We start from the raw sequence: 19,812 nt of genomic DNA, 5'->3' as shown, positions 1-19,812 counted from the left end.
CTCCAGTAGGGTGCCAAGATGCATCGTGTCATGGGAATTGGGGTTGCTTGTGTGTAAACCTCTAGCTGTTCCAAACTGCTTAGGGGCGGTTGTGTCTTTCCCTGACTGAGCAGCTTGGATGCTGCTGCTCAGTCGCTCGAAGAATCCGTGAGTGGGCGTCTCCTAAATTTCCTCCAGCATAAGAATTCCTTAACGGACAACCTTCGCCTCGCCTCTCTGCGCGGAAGCCTCCTGCGCAGAGTGGGCGTGCCCAGTGGTGGTCCTCCACCCTCTTCACTGACTTCACTGCTAGAATCTCGGAGCCTTACCTCCGAGATGCTCTCTCCCTCTTCCTTCTTACTGGTGTCACCTGGACTTTCTTCCCCAGATGACGTTCTCTCTCTACCCTTACTCGTTCCCTCCCCTGCAGAGTCTGGAAGCCTCGCCTCCCCCCTCTGCTCTGATGTCAGTTCCCTGACACATCGTTTGCATTCTCTTATATAACTGAATGGTAAGCATTAAGAACATAAGAAGATCCTGGCTGCTGAATCAGGCTGAAGAGGGCCCCTCTAGTCCAGCATCCTGTTCTCACAGTGGCGAACCAAATACCTCAATGGGAAACCCACAATCAGGACATGAGTACAACAGCGGTTTGGGGCAGGTATTAGGTGGCCTATTGCTCCTCGTACCCGATTGTCCCTTCTCCTGACCCCATCCCTGCTATACCTGAAGCAGAAAATCCAAACAGCATCTCCCATCATGCTTAAATTATAATCAGCATTATGCTGCCCTCTGAGATGGGCCGTGTCAGCCTATCAAATGGTACAGCTGGCCCCAAATCAGGGATGTGGTGATGTCCATAAGACATAGTCCCTGTGATCTATGGCATACCATCCCCTTCAGCCCAGCTCCACACATCCAGAAAGGATGGTCTCTTTATATATGAATGGCCACACTGGGTGTATAGCATTAGATCATGCACATAACACATACCGCCCCCGCCCCCCCAAAAAACTGCCCCACTTTAAATGGGACATCCCAAAATTACAGAAGCAATACTGGCTCACCTAAGCCGCCACTTCCCAAAGTTTTTTGGGCAGGGAACACTCAGGCTTTCAGAACCAAATGTAGGGCTGCCAGACATCAGGATTCATCCCTTGAAAATGGTGTCTGGGCAGAATTTTCAAAAGGCGGCAAAAATGTCCTAGGAAATCTGGGTGTATGGCAGCCCACATCAGAAGTGCTGATTTGTGTGTGTGTGTGTTCTTTTCTTAAAAAATAAGAACTTCCTTTTTTGAGATTTTGCCTAAACCAAAAGGCCACTTTTCAGTGACGTGCTTTGAAATAATTTCACATCTACCTAGAAAGAAGAGGGTGATTCTCCTCAGAATGGGAAGTGAGAGGGTTTTTTTTTTGCTAGGTATATATCTATGGTGCTCAAAGGAGACGCACACTCTCTTTCTCTCTCCTCTCTAAGGTTGTCTGTGTAGGACTCTCTGGTTTACGTCTATAGTTCTGAAGACCTGAGTGTTCCCCACCCGAAAGAATTTGGAAAGTAGCAGCTTAGGTGAGCCAGAAGGTGGAGCTGGCTGTGTGGTGGGAGCATTGGGTGGCAGAGAGCAGAAAAGGACAGGCCAAGGATTTAAAGGAGGTGGCAGTTAGGAGGAGTGAGAGGGCAAGATCGGGGAAGCAGTAATTGTTAACAGGTTTGTTAAAAGAGAGAGAGCGCAACATCCCCACGCACAGGAGAAGGAAGCTCGTGGGGAAGACCTGGTTGTGCAGGTATGTGTGTGTGCATATGGTGCATTTCCTCCCTTTTCTATTCTAGTTCCCAGAACTGTCTTCTGACTGCATAGCCATAGCACACACAAAAATGTGTCACTTCCCCTTTTTGCCCCTTCCATTTAAAAATGCATGTGTTTGCTGCTCAATTAAATAGTGGTACTTGAAGGGAAGAAATTTTCCACAAGGCAGAGAATAAATTTTAGGTTTCTTATTTGCTTTGGTGTTGTTGTTGTTGTTGTTGTTTTCTTTTCTTTTTTGTAAGAGAGTCACAGAGTGCTTTTGTATTTAATGAAGTTGACAAAACTGAAAAGCTCTCTGTTGCTTTTGTCTCATGCTTCTGTTAAAAGCAGAAGATGCCGTGGAAAACTTTGTGGCTACAACTACAAACATGTATATGGGGTGGGGATGCTCTCATGCAAGTCAGCTGGCTCCTGCACACATCCCAATTTTCCCTTGCAGAATGTTAGAGGGTATGATAACTGTTGTACTGTATCAATCCATCAACCTCTGATGGATGATTTAGAAGAACTGGGTCCAGCATCACTTTCGCTGATCATGTGTGCCAGTATCCATGAGTTACATCTCAATACAGCTCCTTCCTTGGAAGCATCTTTGGGGTTCAAGGTACACACAGTAGGCAATAAGCACTCATGGACGCCATAAAGATTCAGTCAAGTGTAGAGGTTTACTTGACAGGCATAAAAGCATATTGGTAGCAAATATATACAGACATTCACCACTTCCATGGTCAAGGCATGCCTGAGTCCAACAAGAGTCCAAGACTCTCTCTCTGCTTCTCTCACCGCAAGGTGCAAGCAAGAGACACACAAGTTACAGTGTCATACTGTGTGTGTCCAAAGAAGAGTTCCCATAGAAAACATTTGCATAAACAAAACAATCTCAGCCTTCTGCTGCTTCTTGAAACTTCTTCTGTGTTCTTCTCTGTTTCTGGAACAAATGATTCTCACACAGAGAGAGAAAATATCCAACAATAACATCATTAGCAAAGGCTCCTCTGAAGCCTGCAGTGTGCAATAATTAGTAATAAAATTCACGGTAGGAGCAAAATAAATTAGGGGAGGGGGATTTAAGAAGAGTGACCACTTGCATACATGACAGGGAAATAACTGCAACCTCCACCATTTATTTATTTTTAAAGCATTGGCTATGATGAAGAAGGCATTTTATAGCTGCCCAACATTGATTTTAGGTAGGGACCCACTCCTAGTGACTTCTGTATGTTGTTGGACTACAGCTTCCATCAGCCCCAGTCAGCATGGCCAATGGTTAGGGGTGATGGCAATTGTAGTCCAACCACACCATCTACTGGCTTCCCAGTGTTGTGAACTACAACTCCCATCACCATTGACCATTGGCCCAGCTGGGGTTGAATGTAGGGAAATTCAGTTTTGTTTACTTAATTCAGACTTCTCAAATGAAAACAAAGCTGTTATTCAAAATTTACATTTTTCCAAATTTTGGGTTGGAAGTTCTCCATCCAAACAATGTTTATCAAAATGCATGTATTATCGGGAAACATGTGACTATATATACAGTATATGCAAATATGATGTAGAAAAGAAGGTATTATGTTAGAGGAAATTGCACAACGGGTGGAGATGTTAGTCAAAAGGTCATATAAAAAGTTGTCTCTGTTAGGTGAAATTCATACTAAAAGGCTGGTGGATTTTTCTGAGAATTTGAGAAATCAATCAATTGAGGTGGAGCTATGGAGAAGTTGCTTCAAAGATTGCAAAAAAAGAGGAACTTAGACAGCAGAAATTGATACATCCACCCACCCCTAGGCTGATAGGATGTTGGGAATCCAGCAATGTCTAGAGGGCACATGTGGGTCTTGATCTGATCCAGTTATATGGCTTTTTATTATTAGAGATTCATTTATAGATTCCTTCTTCCATGAGATCTTTCCCTTCCCATTTTCCCCCAGGCCCTCCACTCCATTCTTTGATCTATTGCAGCACAAATACAAAGAGATGTGGATGGACGAGCAGAGAGCCATCATCAAAGCTGAGAAGGCAGAAAAAAAGCAGAAGGTGAGCAGACCTTTGGAGCATAAGAACCTAAGAAGAGCATGCTGGACCAGGCCAATGGCTCATCTAGTCCAATGTCCTATTCTCACCGTGGCCAACCAGATGCCTATAGAAGCCTACAAGCAGGACCTGAATGCAACAGCAACTCTCCAATTGTTGTTCCTCATTATCTGGTATTCCGAGATAGATTGTGCCTGGGTATGGAGATTTTGCTATCACAATAGATCTCCATAAGAAGAGCCTATTGGATCAAGCCAATGGCCCATCTAGTCTAGCATCCTGTTGTGATGCCTCAGTGGGAAATCCTTAAGCAGGAGCACATTCTCCTCCTGTGGTTTCCAGCAGCTGGTTGGAGATATGTGGGTTTTGCCAAGCTCCATGATGAAAGATTGGAGGTGTGTTGCTTGTTCATTTCCAGGCCCAACTTAAGGAGCTTGTGTTGGTGTTTAAAGTTGTAAACAACTTAGGCCCCAAATATTTGAAAGACCACTTTCTTTCCTACAGACTTCCTTGGGTGTTAGGATCAGCAGAGGGGGCCTTCATGATAGATCCACCACCTTCAGAATCTCATGGAATAGTGGTGACCCTGGAGAGGGTGGCAGCCTCTAAGTTGTGGAACTCCCTCCCCACAGAGATGGGTCTGTGTCTATATACTTTGGGGGGAAATAAGAAGACTTACCTCTTTACCCTAGCCTTTGATGCATGGGGTACGTATTTTTAGAACCCTACAAATGGTAGTTTCTTTAAAACTGTTTTTAATGTTGTGTTTAAAATTGCTGTGACCCACACTGGGAGCTTAGGGTAAAGGTTGACGACTTCTTCTTCCCTTCTTCTTCTTCTTCTTCTTCTTCTTCTTCTTCTTCTTCTTCTTCATAGTTAGCTTGGAGAAGAGATGCTTAACATGTGGCACCACAAGCATTCGTAATTTCTTTGAAAGTTTGTTTGAAGGAATTGGACTTTACTGTCTTGGACTGCTTCAGTATAATTTTTACCTCTTTTTAAAAAACTTGTTTCCTCATTTGGGGTGTAGGGTTCATTTGGAGGCTAGTCCCAAGGCTCATACTTTACACAAAGAATGAAGCAGATGTGTTTTCTCCAAAGTGCAAAATTAGAACAAAGTTTTCTGGGTGACCTCAGGCCAGTTGCTCACTCACAGCCTAACCTACCTCATAGGGTTGTTGTAATGAGAGGGAGGATAGCTAAGTATGCTACCTTTTCCTCCTTGGAGAAAACGTTGGGATATAAATATTGAAATAAATACATGCGTACATTAGGAGGAACATTAGAAGGTGATGGACTCTCCCTCATCTGAAGGAGGCTGGATGGCCAACTATCAGGAACTCTAGCAGTGGATTCCCTGTTGGAGGTGTTGGACTGACCTTTGAGTTCTCTTCCAGCTGTCTGTTTGCAAGCTTCGGGTGAATATGTGTCTGCTAAAATGGATATTTCAGACAAATTCATTGACTCTAACACTATCAGTCATTTCTGGCCATGATGACAGTGTTCTACCTTCACTTTCTGAGACAATATGCCTCTGTAGACCAGTTGCTGGAAGTCACAAGGGGGGAGAGTTGCTGATGCCCTTAGATGCTGCTTGTGGTTGGATGCTGGACTAAGTGGTCCTTTTAGTGGCCTAATTCAACAGGACTCTTATTATCTTCTGCCTCTCTGCTGCCTCTGAATCCCAGTTGCTAGGAATCACAAATGGAGAGAGCTGTTACGCTGACATCCTGCTTGCAGGCTTCCCATTGGGGCATCTGGTTGGCCATTGTGAAAATAAGATGCTAGACTAGAATTGGCCTTTGACCTGATCCAGCAGCCAGATTCTTCTGATGTTCTCTTAGGCCCTTGTCACTTGATGCAACACAAGAGAATCTCTGCTGCAGCAATGTTCTGGTTGGCAGCACATTAATCTGTGTGCCGTAATTGTTTTTAGAAACGCAGAGGAAAGACATATGACACACGCACGACGCTGTTCAGGAGATTCCTGCCTCCGATGCAGGCAGATCCTCTTTGGAAAATGCCCCACTTTCAGAAGGTACGTTGGAGATACAAACAGACTTGTCGCCTTGACTCACTTGTGAACATAGCATTGATTACAGAGGTCCTGAAGAGTTGGCTCGCACCTTAACATTACTCAGACCTCTGGAAAGGCCATAGTTCAGGGGCAGAGCATCTCCCTCACATGTAGAGGGTCCCATGTTCAGTCCTCAACATCTCCAGGTGTGGCTGAGAAAGACTCCCTGTCTGAAACCTTGATGAGGCACTGCCAGACAGTGTAGACAGCACTGGGCTAGAGGGACCAAGGGTCTGACTCAGCATAAGCCACATTCCTCTGTTCCTGTTTAGGAAGTGCTATTGTTCAGTTGTCTGAGCATTCGCCTTGCATGAAGAAGGTCCCAGGCTCAGTAACCAACATCTTCTGGTAGGGCTGACAAAATAGCACTCAGCAGGATTGAACTCTCACCTTGTCAGCTGATGAGTGGAGACTTCTGCCCTGCTCTCTGCAGGGACCTGAGAAGGACTTATCAGCTGAGAAGTTAGGGCTAAATCCTCCCACTTTAGATGCATGCACCAGTCCTTTGCGGGAAACTGGTAGATGCAGGCAATATAGAACTGATCCTCGCCTTTCTGCCCATTTCCCAGTGATGCTGCCTGATGGACAGGTTGGCATGGTTTGAGCAAAATAGCCTCATGGGTCAAATTGGACCCCTGGCGGGCCACGGTCACCCTTTGGGCTGGAGGTTCCCCTCCCCATTTTGTGTGAAGAGATGCCGTGTCTAAAACTAGTTGAGAGATAAAGAACCAAAAGCAGGAAGAGCCTTGAAATCGTGCATCAACTATCAGCAGCATCTCAATAGCAGCCTGAGCAGGCACACAGTTTCCCTGCACATCCTCTTCCCTATTCTGGGCAAATGTGTCTGTTGAAATGATAGCCGTTTACTTCTACATTTACCTCTACGCCTTGTAAATTAGCACATGCACATTTTTAATGGAAACCTCTGCCCTCGTTGTTCTCACTTTTGCTGATGATCAAGTGGCTGTCCCAGGAGTGGGGGTGTCATATATTTGCAATTCCATACACACACATCCCAGCTTCCCATTTAATGCTACTCTCAGGACAGAAAAAAGGGCTTGCAGATTCCTGTAACGGCCACTCCATGCCATCACAAGCACAGTGCTTTGATCAGAAAAGAGTGTGGCTGGGTTTTTTAACTTTCTCTCCCCCCCCCCCGCCTTCTTTGCCTCGGCCTTGCTGTACTCCACTTATGCCCCTACCTTCATCTGCATATCCATTTGCATATGTCAGTAATAATTTATCCCAGCTACTTGTCAGTGTGGGGTCTGCCACAGCAGCGTGTGTCAGTGGAAGATCACGACACAGGGGCTGTTCAAACAGATTGCAATCGCTCGCTCACAAGCCGGGGTTGGGAGCCTTTGCTTGCTAACTTCACTCCCTCCGGGCCCTTTGCCAAATCCTCCAAGAGAGGAGAGGAGGCCCAGATTTCCTTGGAAGACTGATCCCACTGCCCACCTGTTCTTACGCTTGCAGTGCTTTGAGTCAGTATGATACATTCAACAAAACCAAGCGGTTTAAAGTCTTCACTTGAGTTGTGACCAGTTCAGCCAGGTGGTGGCAGTGTTTACATCAGGGATGGAGAATATCAGGCCTGGGGACCAAATGCTGTCCCTGAAGCCTTTCTACATGGCCCTTGGGCCTCTTCACAGGCCACACCCCTCACCAGCCCTCATTTGCACCCTCCTCAAGAATTATTTTGCCTTTCTGATCAGAGGTAGATTTAGGAGCATGTGACTGGTTCGGTTACACTGGGTGCAGAGCCTCAGAGGCGCTGTTGGGACATCGCAGCTATGATTTACAGTGGAGTGCAAGGGGCAGAGGGGCATCAATTTCTGGTGTTTCAGAGGGCACCACTGAAATTTGAGACCTCAAGATCTGCCACTGGTCTGACCATGCCTCCTGCATGCATGAATGGAAGATAGAGAGTGGTGCATGTGTGTAGAAACTAGGTAAAATTCACATTTGTTACTGTGCCTACTTTTGCCTCTTATCCAGGCTACCACAGGCATGTGGCGCCCAGAATTGAAGAAGGCCCCACCCCCACACTGCTTGCCTACATCTTTGAACATTCACCTGCTTTTAATACTCCCCACATGCAGAAAGCTAGTACAGCCATACCTTGGAAGTCGAACGGAATCCTTTCCAGAAGTCCCATTGACTTCCAAAACATTCGGAAACCAAAGTGCAGCTTCTAATTGGCTGCAGGAAGCTCCTGCAGCCAATCAGAAGCCACGGAAGCCCCGTCAAACATTTGGGTTCCAAAGAATGTTCACAAACCAAAACACTCCTGGGTTTGCAGCGTTCGGCAGCCAAAACGTCTGATTACCAAGGCGTTCGGGATCCAAGGTAAAACCGTATCGGATCATAGAAATAGCCCTGCTGGATCAGATAAAAATGGCATCTTGTTCACTAGCCTGTTTCTCATAGAGGCCAATGAGAGGTCACTGAGAAAGTCACAAAGAGGTCAGAATAGTCCTCTCCTGCTGTTCTTCCCTAGAATAGATGTGGAGGGGGATTTTATTCAATTTACATTTTGCAACAAACCTACCCGATTAGCTGTTTTCCTAAGTAAGATATGAACGGAAATGATGTCATCCCCTGAAATTTGCGCTATTTGAATTTTGCAATGCACTTCTCCCGCCAAGTGAGATGTATGGCAATGCATATGGTGCAAGTTAAGTACACGTGAGAATGCATATATCTGTGAAAATAACATAAAGATGTGCATAATGGAAAATTGCCTTGCAATCATTTGTATATTAGCATAAAAAATTGTGTAGATTCAAAAAAAAGTGCTAAAATACTGGTGAACTTTCATGAGGACTTTTTATTTTAAAAATTATGGGCCTTTTAAAATAAAACCTCTTAATGAACAGATACAATTTTTCTCCTCTTCAAACTTTTTCTAGAGAGATTGAGTAAAGGCCAGATCCCCAAAACATGGAAGACCTCAACTATAATAATATTCCCCAAACCATAGAAAGACCTTGAATGCGTTGACTCATATAGGCCTATTTCTTTGATAAATGCAGATGCTAAATTATTTACAAGTCTTTTAGCTCATAGATCATCTTTGATTTTGCCCAATTACGTTCATCTGAACCAAAAACGAAATGAAATAAATAAAAAATAAAAAATCCTCAAACTTATGTGGATAGGTGGAAAACTGAATTTAAGATGGGGGGAAAGAATGAGTAACTGCAACTAACAGGTCCTCCCATCCCTATTCCGGGTGGCCAGTATTCAGAGCTGCACTGATCTGATTTTATTTCATTTTTATTTAGACCATTTATATACACCAGTTATCTACAATCATCTCTGAGCAGAGTATGAGAAATTCAACATAGTGAGAATTTTTTTTAAAAAAAAATCAATTGAAATAATCAGTTAAAATTAAAATGCCTGCTGAAATAATACTAAAAAAAGTCTCAGTAGCTGCTGGAATTTCACTAGGGAGGGGGCCTGTCTGACCTCAACTAGGAGGGAGTTCCATGAGACTGGGCCCACCATACTGAATGCATGGCTCCTGGAGGATATAAGTTGCACGTTCAAGCCATCAGGGACTGCTATCAGTGACTCCCACAAAGATCTCCATGATCAGTCCAGGATATAGTGAGTCTGGCAGTCCCTAATAACCACTGATAGCCATAACCCCTATGGCTCCATCTTCCAAAGCCATCCAAGTTGGCAAGGGTGCCGACTTGAATAAAATATTGGAGGGCCCAGGTAAGCCCCACCCCGCATAATCAATCATATGACATGGTGCATGCACACCATTTGAATGGCAATGCCCATCCATTTTGGGAGGGGCCAGCCTCCTCAAATATTTTATTGGGGTGCTGAAGCCCCCTCGGCCCCTTGGCTCCCATGCAAGTTGGTGATTGGTCATGTTATCTAATCCATAGTTTTGCCTGGGAAAGCTTTGGGCCTTCAAAGCCTTTCTGTGGGGCCCTCGGGTCTCTCTCCAGACCACACGCCCACATGCTCCAGACCACCTTCCTTTTTGTGTTCTTGAATTTTGAAAATGCTTCTTGCTTCCCTGGATAAAGAGTAGGGGTTAGTGTGTATAGAACCTAGTCCACTACACAGAGATGACATTTGCATCCATTGCTCCGCCCACATTTGCCTCTGGCCCCACCCACCACTAACACATGCCCCTCCTGCTCACAGAAGGTTGCACGCAGGCCTTGGGCTGTAAAAGCTTATGCATTCATAAGCTATTCACTGTGTGAATAAATACTTCCCTTTGTCTGGGGGGCAGCATGTAGGCTTACACAGCTCTAAACTAATGCCACCCCATCACTCTAGTTGCCTTCACCCATGCCTGGTGTAGTGTTTAGTGTGCCGGACTAGGACTTGGGAGACTAGGGTTCAAATTTCCACTAGGCGATGAAGCTCACTGTGTGACGTTGAGCCAGTGACTCATGCTCAGCCTAACTTACCGCACTGGGTTGTTGTGGGGATTAAATGAAGACAAGGATCTGGGAGACCGGGGTTTAAAACACACACACACACACACACACACACACACACACACACACACACACACACCCGGCAGTTGGCTATGTAGCTCACTGGGTGTAATGTTGAGCAAGTCACTGCCTCACTCAGCTTATAACCTACCTCACAGGGTTGTTGTGGGGATTAAATCATGGGGGAGATGAAACATGTGTGCCACCTTGAACTCCTTAGAGGAAAATGTGGGATATAAATGCAATAAACAAGCAAACAAACCATTCATTCATCCTCCTGGACCATGTAGAAGGATTTCTCTGCAACGGAAACCCTTCTCCTGCCCCCCCACTGCCCACTTAATTGCTATCTGTCCACCTTTCCTGCCCTCCGGGCCAAGCCTCTGTGACATTACACAGTCATTCAGTCACTAAAGGCTAGACAAATTGAATATTTTTTCGCATTCGGATGCAGAGTTCAGGCCCCAGTGCCCCAGAATAATGGCACATGCTATTAAGCCAACCGTTTGATTTACAGGATTTTCATGCCGCTGTTCCGATTTGGTTCTTATTTGGACGTCTCTTTGCGGGAAAATAGCCCTAATTTGTGCCTCCTGGGACCCTACGGGGCTTGCTTGTCTCCCCGCCAGTTCACTGACCTAACAGGAACAGGCGGGGGGAAGGTGCACTGGATTAGCAAAAGTTGCTGAACTGTAGTATATCTGCCAGTGCAGACACAGCAGCAATTGCTTAGCATCACATAACTCTTTGGGAATAGGAGAAAATTAGCATCCTGTCCATTCCGCCTAACAACCTCCAAGAAAGAAAGCAAAGCAGCTCTGTGTAACATATTTCTGTAACATACATTTAAAGCACTATTTTACCAGTCATGGCTTCTCCCCAAAGGATCCTGGGAGCTGTAGTCTGTTAAGGGTGCTGAGAGTTGTTAGAAGGCCCTATTCCTCTCAGAAGGTACAGTTCCCAGAGTGGTTTAAGAATCCATCCCTTTTCCTGGTGATCTCTGGCCATTGTAGCTCCGTGGGAGGAAACAAAGCCTCCTAAGAACTCTCAGCACCCATAATAAACTACAGCTCCCATAATTCTTTGGAGGAAGCCATGATTGCTTAAAATCGTATGATAATGCTTTATTGTTTGTTTGTTTGTTTGTTTGTTTGTTCTTTTAATTTGTAGACTGTCCTTCATCCAAATATCACAGGCCAGTTCACAACATAAAAATACAAAACAAGAACACACAATTCATAAGCGCTTACATATAAAGTCCTTTGGCCAATTGAACAAGCTATGGGGTATTGTTTTTGTTTTTTATTATGGTATCATAGAATTGTAGAGTTGGAAGGCACCCCAGGGGTCATCCAGTCCAACCCCCTGTAATGCATGGATCTCAACTAAAGCATCCATGACAGATGACAGTATGCATTTTTGTGGTTTTATATAGTAAACCACCCTGGGATCTTCAAATGAAGAGCACTATAGAAATTTTAAAAATTAATGATAACAACTCAATAACCCCGTTCCCACAAACACATTTAAAAGGCCATAGAATGTTTAATCAGTCAAAGCTGCCTAAAGATACATAATAAAAGCACTAGGCATGCCTCCCTTGAGAGGGTACTCCACAAGTGGGAAGCCACAGCAGAGAAGGCTCATTCACATTCTGCCATCCTCTGCAGCTGTCACAGAGGAGATGCACGAAGAAGAGCCTCAGGTGATGATTGCAGGGTCTTGGTTCATTGGCAAGGCAGGTACAGCAGTGACTCGCCTCTCCAAAAGGACATGGGAGAATGTGATGCTAATGTCCAGTGAAGGTCTACCAGGCTTACATGTTGAGCATGCTGCTTTCTGGTAGTGAGTTGTGGACAACTTACACCTGCCAGGAGTGACGCCTCAGCACCTTCTATATTTGCTGTGTCAGGAAGATTTTGGGCATCGCATGGCAGGACAGAGTCTCAAACGAAGATGTGCTCTCCCAAGCCCACATTCTCAGCATGTTCGCAGTCCTGTATCAGTGACATCTACGTTGGATTGGTCATGTCTACAGAATGGAAGATGGCAGGATCCCCAAGGACGTGCTCTACGGGGAGCTGGTTTCAGGCACCAGGCCTGATAGCAGACCAACTCTATGCTACAAAGATGTCTGTAAACATGACATGAAGGCTGGCAACATCACCCCCTCCATTTGGGAATCCCTTGCAGGTGACCGCAATGCCTGGAGAGAGACAGACAGGTTCATACATCCATAGCCGTAGCCAGAGGAGGAATGACCACTGGGAGGAGTGCAGAGAGAAGAAACACCATGGTGCATCTGCAGTAGCACAACCAGACGCATTCACCTGCCCCAGATGCAACAAAACATGTGTCACCTGTATCATTCTCTACAGCCACAGCAGACACTGCAACCTTCCAACAGTTTGACTTCATTCCCAAAGGTCTATTCCACCATTGTCCTCTGAGACCGACAGATGCCAACAACTAGACTGGTTTATATGTGGAGATGCGGTCCTTGAGATATTGTGATTCCCAGCTGTTTAAGGCTTCATAGGTCAAAACCAGCACTTCGAATTGGACCCAGAAACTTAATTGGCAGGCAGTGCAGTCAGGCCAGGATTGCTGTAATATGCTCAAACCTGGATGATGAATTCTGCACCAACTAAAGTTTTCAGACTGTATTCAGTCATATAACACATTGGAGTAATCTAACCCACAAGTGACCAGACCAAAGATGACAGAAGTTAGGCAATCCTTGTCCATTTAGGGGCACAGCAGAAGCTGATGGAAGGCACTCTGCACCACCATGGTGATCCAAACCTCAAGTGACAGAAGTACCCCCAAGCTACATACCCGCTCGTTCAGAGGGACTGTAACCCCATCAAGAACAGGAAACCTTCCATCCATCCGGTCTAGGGAACCACCCACTAACAGTGCCTTATCTGGATTGAGCTTCAGTTTGTTGGCAGCCCATTGCCAAGACAGGACCACAGTCCAGCACATCCACTGCCTCACTTGCAGTTGTAAAGGAGTAGCACTGTATGCATATTGCTGACAATGTACTCCAAAGCTCCAAATGACCCCACTCAGTGGTTTCATGTAGATGTTAAACAGCATATGGGATAAAATTTAACCTAGAGGAACCCCCACATTAAAGGCTCCATAGGACCAAAGAGCATTCCCCAAGCATCACCCTCTGACAGGTAGGACTGGAACTGCTGCAAATCACTGCCACCCACTGCTGCAAATCAGTGCCACCCACCCACCCACAGCTTGGGTAGTTAGAATAGAATCATAGAATCATAGAGTTGGAATAGACCACAAGGGCCATCGAGTCCAACCTCCTTGGACTTGCTTGAGTTGCCCCCCTTGACCCCCTTGAGTTGCTCCAGAAGGATGCTATGGTTGATGGCATTGAAAGCTGCTAAGAGATGAGGACAATTGATAGTGACACATTTCCCTTGTATCTCTCCTGACTTCATACAGGGTGACCAAAGTGATTTCTGTGCCAAAATCCGAATTGACGTGTATGTAGAAAATCAGTTTCCTCCAAGAGTGCCTGCATCTGGTCCATGACCACCCACTCAAGAGTTTTGCCCAAGAAAGGGAGATTGTCAGCTGGCTGGTAATTACTTAGATTTTCCAAATCCAGGGAGGGCTTCTTAAGGAGTGGTTTTACCACTGCTTCCTTCAAGCAGGCAGGGACCTCTCTGTGTCACAAAGAGGCATTCATCACCTTCCTGGCCCAGCCAGCTGTCTCCTCCTGTTTTATCAGCCAAGAGCAGCAAGGGTCCATCGTACATGTGGTTGTCTTGACTGATCCAAGTACCTTGCCCACATTCTTAAACCTTACCACCTGAAACTCATCCAATTCAACAGGACTAGACAATGTTCTGGACACCCCTTGAGAGTCATTTGCTGTAACATCGGAATCAAGCTCCCAGTGGATACAAGAACCTTTATAGACCACAGCAACTCCCCTTCTTAAACCCTCAAGTTTGCCCTGATGCTGTGCTGGATACCCAGGTGGGCACCGCTGGCTGAGACCAACTCCACGCTGCTCATTCATTCAAGTCTCAATGATACTGACCAAATCAGCCTCCTCATCCACAACTGGATCATGGATAACGGAGGTGGAATCGTCCACTCTATCAACTTTTCCAGAACAGACCTAGTCATCAGAATTTGACACCCACTGCAGGAACTGATACTAACTCACATCCGCATTCTTCTTGAAAACAAACAATGGAAGTTTAACACACGCACACACAGAGAGAGGGACAATGTATTTTACATTTCCTCAATTTCTCAGAAGGAGGGGTGTGATATTTTAGAACTCAGTCAACAAGCAGAGCTCACACCATCCTCCTGGGCCTGTCATGTCAGGAAATTAAAAGTCTGTTTTGTTTTGTTTTGTTTTAAAATGAGTTGGAGTTTCTACCCAGTGGGTCAGTATAGGTTGTCTTGCTTACTGTTGGAAGTTTGCATTTTCTCTTCTTTCTACATGATGGAACTGTTTCAGAAGGGGACTCATTGACAAGCCATCTCATATGAAAATTTCGTAAGGGGAGTTTGTGAATATTGAGGGAACACATGAGGCAGTCCATGTGTCCTGTTTGCAGGGACAGGCCTCTTGTTTCAGGGATGAGGAGCGTGTTTCAGCCCAAGGGCGGCATTACCTTTGGGGCAACCTTGCAGGGGCCACATTAGTCATCAATAGCATCATCCTTCATTAATTTGTATAATCTTCTCTTAAAGCCATCCAAACCTGGTGACCATCACTATCTACTGAGGGAGTGAATTCCATAGTATAAGTGTGAACAGTGTGAACAAGTATTGCCTTTCTTCCACCTGGAAACTTCCAACACTCAAGTTCTGGCATTATTCACTATTATTTATCTCATAAAATTTAGACCAAAAAAGCAGATTAAATTCACATCAGCTTTCTAAACATCTGAGTCAGTGCGCCATAATGGTTGGCATGTTGGACTAGGACTTGGAATACCAGGGTTCAAATCCCCATTCACTTTGGGGCCAGTCACTGCCTCTAGGCCTAGCCTACCTCACAGGGTTGTTGTGGGGATTAAATGAGGAGGTGCGAGCCATGTATCCACCGTGAACTCAACGGGGGAAGTGGTGGGATATAAATGCAATAGATTATAATAGGCTTGCCTAAACAAAAATGCTTCTATCAGGTGCCAAAAAGGGTACAGTTATAAGAGAGGGACTGACCAACAGTGGCCCAAGGGCATGTACTTTTGCTGAGTTTGGTTCTGTTGCGGACAGAGATAACATCAGCTTTCTCAAATATATATATTTTTAAATACCTGCTACCATGCTCTCTGCCACTTGTCACAGCATTTGTTGACAACCCTATTGAAGGTGGCTCTTGGCGTGGTGGAGACCGATCTTTCACTCCCAGACAGTTTATGAAAAAGAGGGGGGTTTGAAGGGACGGGGGGGCGGGGTAGAGAAGGCTGAGAACACATCAATACCAAGGATTTTTTTAAAAGGACCTCCGCAGCCGCCATCAGCTGATGAGGCTCCTCACCTGAGCCCCCCAGCGCACCGCCTCCAATTAAATCAAAATGGTCTGTTTTTAATGGTCTTTTACACTGACAAGTGGGCGATCATTCTGGGCCACGCTAGCTGTCAGGCATCCGAAGCAAAATCTCCGTTGATAATGCCCAATGGTTCCAATTAGGAACCGAGGCCGCGCCTGGCGCGCTAACGATCCCCCAGCTTCCCCCTAGGCCCCTTCGGCACTGGCTGTTGCACGGTACCTCCGCCTCCTCCGCCACAAATTACTGACACAAAACGGAGGCGCCCCGGCGTCTCCTCACCACGCCAGGCCCAGGCTTGTAGGGCTTAATGAGGCGATGGAAGTTTTTTTTCTCCTCCCGCCTTTCCCGCTAAAATCTTTTCTTGTTTGACAGCTGCTCGAGTGTTGACCTTATAAAAGATTTAGTGTTTCTCATTATTTTCTGCCAAGCCTCACAAGTGATGGCTTTTGCGGATATCATTTGCATCCGTGTGTGTGTGTATATATACAGAGAGATGTGGTATAGGGTGTGTACCTGAGCACATCTGTGTGTTTCCGGGTTCCAGGGGCGACACTGTTGTTCCCTTCTCCGATAAAGGCCTCGTGTCTTTAAACTCCCCCAGGCCACAAAAATAAGAGATGGGTTTGCCAGGGAAGAAACTCAAATTAGTAGGTGCTTTAACAACAACAGCAACAAAACACTCACAACAAGTGCCAGCCCTATGAGGCCAGAGGCAGAGGGCCTCAAGCACTCCGGAGCAATGTATGCATTCAGGAGGAATGCTCATGGTATGCAGGAGGCAGGGAGTTGTGCGTTCCCCGCCACATCAAAAACTCACCGCCCTGGGAAAGCTAGCACGTCACGAAGTCAGGATCTAGCTTGGCTTATCTTCACAATCTGCTACTTTTTCTGTGGATAAGAGAGGTTTGTTTTGTTTTGTGGGATGAGGGGCACATCACCATTTCAGTGTTTTCTGTCTGGCTGTGCATCTTCCTCGCGCATTGAGACATCAGAAGGGAATTTGGCACAAAATATTCAGAGCACACCATTCCCAGCTCTCCTGGCTTGGCATGGTCTAGGGAGGGCCAAATCGCACCACTTGCATGTGTGTTTGCCCTTAAGCCTATCGTAACTGTGATTCCTAGTGCATATTTAAGATCACATTTGCACATCAGGCTGAGGGGGGCAAGTCAGGTCAATCTGTATAGGAATGATCCAATATAAAAATTCGCAAACCTACCTAGAAGAGCGATTTTCCTAGATTTTTGTGTTCCTGTCCCTGGTAAAACAAAAACAAAAACACTGCTCCTGGTTTTTGTTTAGGGGGAGATTTTGTTTTCATTCTTACTATGCAGTAGCAGAGTTTATGTATTTATTTAATCTACAGGCGGTGACCATTCTGTGTGTGTCTGTTTGACACGTGACCACTGATGCCCACGCAGTTTTTGGCCCCGGAAGAGGGCAGGGGTGGAATGGGCTTATACACAACTGCTGACAATCACAATGAACCAGAACACAACTCCCGCACAAAGAGGGAATTGCCTGTCTTTATTGCATTTACGTCCCACCATTCCACCATGGATCTCAATGTGATCCACGGTTCTCCCCCTCCTCATTTAATCCCCGCAACAACCCTGTGAGGTAGGTTAGGCTGAGAAACAGTGACTGGCCCAGGATCACCCAGTGATCTTCATGGCCAAGTGGGGATTTGAACCCTGGTCTCCTGGGTCCTAGACCAATACTCAAACTACTAGACCACACTGGCTTCTTAAGTGTCTCCCACCCCACCCTGGTGTACAGGTGTTAAGTCTCTGATGGGGTGGGCAAGAGGAGAAGCAGGGGTGTAGGAAGGGGGGCGGTGGGGGCGGTCTGCCCTAGGTGTCATCCATGAGGGGAGTGACAAAAGGCACACCGCGAGGGGCTCGCCCCGCTGACCCCGTGCGTGGCAGCTCCCCCCCACCAGGTACACGGCATGGCCCCCACTCCGAGCACCCATGCAGCTAACTCCGCCACTGAGGAGAAGCAGTTGTACTTTGACTCAGTTACATACTAGAATGCCTGATTTTGGGGAGGGGGGTTGCACCCAAATCATGAGTAATGTTATACACATTATTTACACACAGAGACAAGTTTATTTTCATAATGTACTTGATGAGATTATTGGATTTGGTCCTGAATCATAGAATCAGGTATTGGAGGGGACTCAAAGAGCATTCTAGTCCAACCCTTGAAATGCGTATGAGAGTGGTTAAAATCCTGCAGAAATTTCATCAGAAATCAAAAGCTCTCCATTCTAGGCACCCTCAAATGTCCTTGTTCCAAAGCCAGCAACAAGTTTAGACTTCCTGAAAAATAAAACCACAAATATTGACTGACTTATCCGAACCTGGGATGTGCTTGTTTTATCATTTTAAAGCATTATTTTGCTACAACTGTTATTTTTTTTTAAGTACAGGGGTGGCTTAGGGATGTGTTTCATGCTCCTGGTACTTTGTTCTGCCCCTAACACTAGGGGTTTCCATGGAATCTAATCTGTTTGTATTCTAATACAAATGGACCTCTTAGAGTCCTAGCCTTACTGGGATACACAGGACTCCAGGGAACTGGGAAGTCTGACAGGCAGCCAATCCTAGCTGGGAACTTCCTACACAACCAGCCTGAGTACAACCTCCACAGCAAAGGAAAGTGGACTACCTAATATCATGGCAGCCGTCAATGTCATTAACAGGTGATTGACTCTGCCCACCTATGATCAATGATCCTGGGTGAATTTAACATCCATGCAGAGGCTGTTGCTAGACCAGCTCAGGACTTCACAGTCTTCATGGCAACCATTACACTGTCTCAAATTGTCATCTATCTAAAACACTGAGCCGGGCATGATTTAGTCTCTGCTCAGAGTGATGTGAGGGATGGCTTGAGGGTACGGGATGCTGATGTCACACTGCTATGGTCTGAGCACCATCTGGCAAAATTTGGATTGGTGGTGGCAATCACATCCCTTGTTAGGGTGGTAGACCTGTTTGGAAGGTCCATCTCCCAGGAGACTGATGGAACCTGATGTTCTATGGGATTTTCCAGTGGTGAAAGCCGACAATCACAGTGAAGCCATGGTCAGAATGATGACAACAATTAATTTATATATCACCTACATGCCAAAAAGGCTTCTAAGAGGTTTAAAAGTGTAAAACTGCTGGTAAAAATAAATCTGCAAGTAATTAAAATATACAAGAAAAAAAATTCTGCCAGAATGTTTAAAACCTCAAAAATCAAAGTTTACAATACAACAAACCTTTAAACAGCATAGCAAGACAATACAACAATTGAAATTATTCATTGAGAAGGTTCAGGTCAAGTTGGAGGTCAGGGGAACAGTTGTCTAAACAGGCATGACTTCAATAGCCAGGGGAATGCCAGTGCTGATGGGGCTCTCCCATTTCTGCAGGGTAGGCATTGCACAACAATGGTGCTATCAGTGAAAAAAGCCCACCTCCACATTCCTGTGTTAAGAAGAGACGGGTGGTTTACACCATTGGCCCCGAGTGTCCACTATCAAAGCAGCCAGAGCTGTGGATTTCAGGATCCCACCAACACATTTGGCAGGGTATACGTGTGTGTGTCACAGCTGGGGAGAGAAGGGTTACAGAGTAAATGTCATTTTATTTTCCAATACAGAGTTTAGAAGCAGAACAAGGGGTGATTAGGGTCTGACAGTTTTAATGCACAATCCTGTCGCTTTCTGCTGTCAGATACAGACCTCTAACCTCAAGTTCCCTTGCTGTGGCTTTAACGACTGACCTGGGATTAATCCATACTTTTCAAGTGCCCCTAATAATGAGAGAAGCTCTCATTTTTTTCCAGAGAAATAAATAAATGGCATTATTCCTCTCTGGTGCTGAGACTAGGAATGTTCGTGC

General features: G+C 45.6%; 1 protein-coding gene across 1 annotated transcript in view; it reads left to right on the top strand.

Annotated features, from left to right (window-relative positions):
• CFAP77 (cilia and flagella associated protein 77) overlaps positions 1-19,812 on the top strand; it is a 101,921-nt gene that overhangs the window by 78,567 nt on the left and 3,542 nt on the right. Inside the window, exons 4-5 of the mRNA XM_081179266.1 lie at positions 3,713-3,818; positions 5,752-5,853. Of these exons, the coding sequence (XP_081035392.1) occupies positions 3,713-3,818; positions 5,752-5,853 (208 nt within the window). The remainder of the gene's footprint in view (positions 1-3,712; positions 3,819-5,751; positions 5,854-19,812) is intronic.

The sequence above is a fragment of the Podarcis bocagei genome (genome assembly GCF_964188305.1).
Source record: "Podarcis bocagei genome assembly, chromosome: Z".
NCBI classification, from domain to species: Eukaryota; Metazoa; Chordata; class Lepidosauria; order Squamata; family Lacertidae; genus Podarcis; species Podarcis bocagei.
Note: the sequence above shows the minus strand (reverse complement) of the source record. Positions and strands in the feature narration are given on the sequence as shown.